Raw genomic sequence first — 7,352 nt, 5'->3', positions numbered from 1 at the left:
TCTCCTGCCTCAGCCTCCTGAGTAGCTGGGATTACAGGTGCACACCACCACACCCAGTTAATTTTTGTATTTTAGTAGAGACAGGGTTTCACCATGTTGGCCAGGCTGGTCATAAACTCCTGACCTTAAGTGACCACCCGCCTTGGCCTCCCAAAGTGCTGGGATTACAGGCGTGAGCCACAGTGCCTGGCCTCATGTGCAGGTTTTTAAAATAAATGTTAAGTCTTCATTTATCTGGGATAAATGCTTAGGAGTGTAGTTGCTGGAGTATATAGGAGTTGCCTGTTGCCTTTTTTCACCAACCTGTTTTCCAAAGTGGCTTAACATATTACATTCCCACTAGCAATCTATGAGTGATCCAGTTGCTCTGTATTCTCACCAATATTTGATGTTGTCACTATTTTTTATTTTAGCTATTCTGATAGTCATGTAGTGATATCTCATTGTGGTTTTAGTTTGCATTCTCTTAATGGCTAGTGATATTTAACATCTTTTCATATGCTAATTTCCATCTGTTATTTTCATAAAATGGCTCTTCATGTCTTTTGCCCATGTTCTAGTTAAATTCTGTTTTTACTATTGAGATCTGAGCATTATTTGTAGATCCTGGATACTAGTTATTTTGTTTTTGCAAAATATTTCAGGTTTTGCAAATATTTTCTCCCAGTCTGGAGCCTGCATTTTCATACTTTAACAGTCTTCCAGAGCAAAAGGTTTTGATTTTGATAGTCTCATTTTAGTACCTTTTATTTTAGCCATTCTAAGAAGTATGTAGTGGTATCGCATCATTGTTTTAATTTGCATTTCCCTAATGCTTAATGAGGTTGAACATCTTTTCATGTGCCTAACTTGCTATCCTCATATCTTCTTTGAAGGGTCTGTTCAAGTACTTGGCCTATTTTTCCATTGAGGTTTTATTTTTTTCTTGTGGTTAATTTTGAGCTTTTGTTTTGTTTTTAGAGACAGGATTTTGCTCAGTCACCCAGGCAGGAGTGCAGTGGTGTGAACATAGCTCACTGCAGTCTGGAACTCCTGGCCTCAAGCATCCTCCTGCCTTGGCCTACTAAAATGCTAGGATTACAGGCATGAGCCACCGCGCCTGGCTACCAACCAGCTCTTAATACTTGATTAATGGATTGAATATTAGTTTAATTGATGTGAATAAGATAATTTGCAGTGTGAATAATTCAAAAATTGTACTTACATTTGAATACCTAATGACAATAATTTTATTCAAATGAAACAAAAATACTATATGATGAAGACCTTATTAAAAAGGTGCTGGATCTTCCTCATAGTAGAATTCCAATGTACAAATGTAGAATTAAAGAAGAAAATACAAAATCACCTTTATGAAAATACTACAGTAATAATTGTACATAAGATCTACCCAGTGGATGCTAAAACTAGTGGGTGAAAGTTTGCAAAACTAAGAAACAGTATTTGCATATTTTCAAAGTATCTCCCTCGAGATATTTATTAACTACCCCACTACTTTACAATAGAAGACCTAGGAGAAAATAGCTTAACTAAGTGATCAATGTGAGCATCACCAGTAGTAAAATATATGAATATTATGAATCCCGTGATATGATGTAATAAGAAAAATACAACATCATTTCTGTAGTATTCTTGCCAAAAGTGTATAACCTTAGTACAATCATGAGGAAATATAAGACAAACCAAAATTGAGGAGTATTTGACAAAATAACTGATCTATTAATACTCTTTTAAAGTGTCAAAGTCATGAAAGACAGGTAAAAATTAAGGAACTTTTATAGATTGCAGGAATAAGGGGAAATAACAACTAAATGAAATGTGAGACTCTGGATAGAATCCTAGAACCAAATGAAAGACATTAGTGAAAATACTGATGAGATTCAAATAAAGTTTTTAATTTCTAATGTTAATTTCCTAGTTCTGATCAATATACTATGACTATATGAAATGTTAACTTTAGGAGAAACTGTGGAAGGGATATATGGAAACTGCATTATTTTTGTAAGTTTTCTGTAATTCTAAAATTAGTTTAAAATTTTTGAAAATTTTAAGGTGTTGGGAAGTTTGGAAATTTTAATTCCCTCTGTTTCACTATGGCCTAAGTTTAAATGAGGCTAGATAACTTAATTCTCAGATTGCTAACCTAGTAATTCTCTTACCTTCCCAGCATTGGTTAGTTATTTAAAACCATAAATTTCAAAAGATTTTCTCTTCATGCTACACATTGCTTTTCAAGAGTAAATGGGGGCCAGGCACGGTGGGTCATGCCTGTAATCCCAGCACTTTGGGAGGCCCAAGGCAGGCAGATCTCTTGAGCTCAGGAGTTCAAGACCAGCCTGGGCAACATGGTGAAACCCCATCTCTACTAAAATAAATAAACACATTTGAAAAAAAAAAAATTTAACTAGGTGTGGTGGTGCAAGCGCATGTAGTCCCAGCTACTTTGGGAGGCTGAGGTGGAAGGATCACTTGAGTCTGGGAGGTTGAGGCTGCAGTGAGCCAAGGTCATAGCACTGCACTCCAGCCTGGGTGACAGAGCAAGACACTGTCCACAAAAAAAAAAAAAAAAAAAGTAAATAGGGGCTATTCAAAATTATGATGGAGTGCATACACAGTATATTAAAGCAAGAAAAAGAAACACAAAGTATAAGAATTATAAAGGAATAAAGCTTCATTATTCACAGATGATTTTTTATGCAAAGAATTCAAAACAGTATAAAGAAAATTAATATGATTTTTTAAAAGCAAAAAAAGATTTTAAGATGGCATAAAAAATAAAAGAAAAACAAAGAAAATAATAAGATTTTATGAATATTGCTGGATACTAAATCAGCATATAAAAATCAATTATGCTTACGCGCAGTGGCTCATGCCTATAATCCTAGCACTTTGGCAGACTGAGGCAGGTGGACTGCTTGAGCCCAGGAGTTCAAGACCAGCCTGGCAACATAGTGACACCCTGTCTCTATGAAAAATACAAAAAATTTGGTTGGGCATGGTGGTGCATACCTGTAGTCCCAGCTACTTGAGAGACTGAGGTGGGAGGATTCCCTGAGGCTGGGAGGTTGAAGCTGTAGGGAGCTGTGATTACACCACTGCACTCTAGCCTGGGCAAAAGAGCGAGACTCTGTCTCAAAAAAAAAAAAAGCAGAAATAAAATTGTGTTCAGTATAACTCTTAATATAAGGTTCAAAATGGGAGCAAATTAAACTATATTATATAGGGATATGTACGCTACTGATAAAGAAAAGCAAAGAAATTGTTATCATAAATGCCAAAATAATGAATCCTTCTGTGGGGAGAGGTGGTGTTGTAATCAGACCTGGGTGGTAGTTACGTGGGTGTTTGTTTTATAAATATTAAGTAAGCTTGACATCTATTAATCTATTTTAATGAATTTTCTACATGCATGTTATATTTCACAATAAAAATGGAGATTACTAAATTAATTACCAAAACTATTACTAAAGTAATTAGAGCAATTAAGACAGTACAATATTGCAAAGATAAACAATTAAGCCAATGAAACAGGAAAAAGAGTCACACATATATGAATCACACACACTGTGTATCAGATATGTCACTACAGAGACAGGCCTTTAGTGACAAATGATGTAAAACACTTGGGTCTCTATACAGAAAAAAACATTTCAGGCCTTTACCTTACACCACACACAAAAATCTATTCCTGGTTGATTAAAGACCTAAATGTAAAAGTTAAAGCAAAAAGGACATTTTGGAATAACATAAGAGAATATCTTTATGATCCTGAGGTAGAAAAAGGTTTCTTAAATAAGACACCAAAAGCAAAAGGAAAAGCCCAAGGGAAAAGACTGATCAATCTGAAGTAAGTACAATTTAAGAATTCTATCTATTCAAAGCCACTGTGAAGTTTGAAGAGCAGCTAGGCACGGTGGTTCATGCCTGTAATCCCAGCACTTTGGGAGGCTGAGGTGGGTGAATCATTTGAGGTAAGGAGTTTGAGACCAGCCTGGCCAACATGGCGAAGCCCCGTCTCTACTAAAAATACAAAAATTAGCCGGGCGTGGTGGCGCGCATCTATAATCCCAGCTACTCAGGAGGCTGAGGTGGGAGAATCACTCAAACAAGGAGGTGGAGGTTGCAGCAAGCCAAGATCAATCACCACTGTACTCCAGCCTGGGAGACAGAGCAAGATGCCATATCAAAAAAAAAAAAAAAAGATTGAAAAGCAAATCACAGAATGGGAGATACTTGTAAAACAATATACAACAGAGGATTTATTTGTAATATACATACTCCTATAAATCCATAAAAATAACTAGACAAGGGTGCTCAACATTATTAGTAATAAATAAAGCAGAAAATGAAATTGAAATGAATTATCACCATGCACACTAAAATTAAAAATCTGGCATATCATGTGCTAGCATAGATGTGGATAATGGGAACTGTCATACATTACTGGTGGTAGTATAAATTGCACAACCATTTGGAAAACAGTTTGGCATTATTTAATAAATGCCCCAGAAGTTGAAAGTCAAGCTATATATTCTTGAGTAACTTGTAAATCTGTGTACCAGGAGACATGCACAAGAATATTCATAGCAATATTGTTCATAATAGTCCCAAACTGGAAACAAAGACAGGATACTGTGAACCCTGGAGACAAAGAGAATGGGAAGGTAGCAGCCTTGGATTCTGATGGCTTTTTAGTTTGGTTCCAGTCTCTGATGAGGTCTAACTGCCCTTTGCCCCCTTTTAATAAATGTCCTATTTTGTTTCAGCTAATTTGAGTAGATTTTCTGTTTCTTGCAATCAATAGAGCCTTGCCTAGGGGACAAAAATGTGGTGAAGAAATCCTATAGATTACAAGAGACTTAAGAGACATATCAACCAATGTAAGGACCATATTTGGGTCCTGATTTAGACACACAGATTGTGAAACAAAGCACAACATGTAACAGCAAATAATTTTTTAAAGATCACCCCAAAACTCACCATACCTCTGGTTCAAGGTCTCTTGTGAGATTGCAGTTATCTCAAGGTTCTACTGAGGCTGGAGGATCTGCTTTCAGGCTCACTCATATGGCTGTTGGCAGGCCTGAGTTCCTCCCCATTCTGGCTTCTCCATATTCACAGCATGGCGGCTGGCAGGACCAACTATATGTGTTGGGCCCAATACAAAATAAAAACACAGAGCCCTTAGTTCAGAAATTATTCAGAATTTCAAGACAGTGACAGCAAAGCATTAAACCAAGTGCAAAGTCCTTCTAAGCCTAGGACTCTGTCTTGACTGCATAGATTACAAACCTTTGAAGCCACCTCTGGCAGGTAGTGAATGAGAGAGCAACCAAGATGGAAACCAAAAGTCTTCTTGCAACCTAACCTCAGAAGTGACATCCTGTCATTTTTGTTATAGTCTACTCCTTAGAAACAAATTAGTAAGTCTATTCCACACTTAATGGGGAGGAAATTATGTAAGGGCAAGAATACCAATTGACCATTGTACATCATCTTAGAGACCCTCTACAACAACAATCATTTGTAAGATAATCAGGGAAATTTGAACACTGAGTGGATAACGATGATATTGTACTAAAATTACAAGAGTATTATCATTTAGAGACACATACCAAAATATCTACAGATTAAATAATCAAATGCCTTGGATTTGCCTCAAAGTAATATAGGGTGAGAGAGGAGTAGGAGCATAGATTGGTTATGGGTTGACCATTGAAGTGGATGATGGGTGTATGGAATTCATTAAACTCTATTTTTGTATATATTTGAAATGTCTTATAAAAAGGAGCCTTGCTTATCTAAAACAATAAACCACCTCACTAAATTCATCATTGAATTTAGATAAGTATATTGGTATGATGTAAATTGAGGACAGACTCTTAGGGAAGGAAATAGGGGCTTGAAACATCAAAAGGATGACACTATGCCTGTTAGTCCATTTGCTTCAAAATTTCCAAATTCTCATGGTGCTTCTTAGAAAAGAAAGTATTAGAGAAGGAGCTGAAGGAAGAGGCTGGAGTGACTGGCCTATGGAAAAGAACCAACACATACCAACTTCAAGTCAGTGAAGTGTGATTCTTGCCTTGCTCTCCAGTTTTATCTTCAGCCCTGGAGAATTCCCAGGGCCTGCTTGTGCTTAGCTAGGAATAAGGATGGGGCTGCTTTTGAGCTGTTGGAATTAGGGATCTTATTGCTGTGGTATTTGCTTCACAAGTTTAGTATTAAGACCTTGCAGTGAACGATGTTTCAGCCTATAATACTGGATTGAAGTGTAAAAAGCATATGGCAAAATAGGAAGAGAAGCTAGGAATCAAAGCAGATAATAAAAAGTACTAATGAAGTACTATATGTTCAGAAATACTGTTACCACACTCAGTCAGCTATACACATGGATGATTTTTATTTTAAATATTCTTTACAGCTTTTATTTAAGGTGACTTTTAAAGCCAAGCTGCTTTTTCTTAAATTATCTTGTTTTTCAGGCCTGACACTTAGTTTGCTGGCAAGGCAACTGATTCCTCCTCTCAACATCGCTTATGCAGCTTTCTGTTCTTCAGTAATTTATGTAATTTTTGGATCATGTCATCAAATGTCCATTGGTGAGTTCAGCACTGAAATACACACGCGGTGGATGAAGTTTCCATCCTGATCATATATTTATTGCTAAGGAACCCAACATAAAACTATCTTTAAGATAGAAAGAAAGGAAGCAGGAGGTGGACATTCTATCCATACAGTTAGTGTTCAGATTGTAGAAATAAATACTTCTAGTGTATCATTATTGTCACCACCAGAAAACAGGCCAGCAAGTTGTTTCCCAAAGAAATTAAAGGGTAGAGGTACTTTCCTTGAGAAATCACCACACATTGGCATCTGACTTCCCTCAACCCAGAAGATTCAGAAATGATTATGTGAATACTCCTAGAGCAGATATTTCTTTCATCTGACCCATATTAACCAAACTCCATGGGCTGACTTGTAATACAGCAAGCCAGCTTACTAATTTACAATGAGAAAATGTTATCACAGTAATCAAAACACTGACATCCCTAGGATAAGTACTTCCCTTCCCTGAGTCAAAAGTCCATCTACTAATTTATAATTAGAAATAACTTATTACAGAGGCCAGACTAATTAAAGGTCATAGAATCAGCACATTTACTTCACCTAGGTGAGCCTGCATAGAAATCAAATCACAAAATTCCCCCATAAGTTTAGAAGGTTATTGCCAGTATTTACTCAGTGATGTGCCTTTTCCTAGATTTCTCCACTGAACTGACCAATCCACCAACATTTACCATTCTGAATGACACATTCTTTTTTTTTTTTTTTTTTTTTTTTTTTTTTTT

At 36.4% G+C, this 7,352-nt stretch overlaps 1 protein-coding gene across 3 annotated transcripts in view; it reads left to right on the top strand.

Annotated features, from left to right (window-relative positions):
- SLC26A8 (solute carrier family 26 (anion exchanger), member 8) overlaps positions 1-7,352 on the top strand; it is a 108,839-nt gene that overhangs the window by 16,349 nt on the left and 85,138 nt on the right. For all 3 annotated transcript variants that reach the window (XM_011986578.1, XM_011986579.1, XM_011986580.1), the window contains exon 4: positions 6,486-6,602. In XM_011986578.1, the coding sequence (XP_011841968.1) occupies positions 6,486-6,602 (117 nt within the window). The remainder of the gene's footprint in view (positions 1-6,485; positions 6,603-7,352) is intronic.

The sequence above is a fragment of the Mandrillus leucophaeus genome, unplaced genomic scaffold, assembly GCF_000951045.1.
Source record: "Mandrillus leucophaeus isolate KB7577 unplaced genomic scaffold, Mleu.le_1.0 Scaffold3, whole genome shotgun sequence".
In the NCBI taxonomy this organism is placed as follows: domain Eukaryota; kingdom Metazoa; phylum Chordata; class Mammalia; order Primates; family Cercopithecidae; genus Mandrillus; species Mandrillus leucophaeus.
This window is presented reverse-complemented; position numbering and strand designations above follow the sequence as displayed.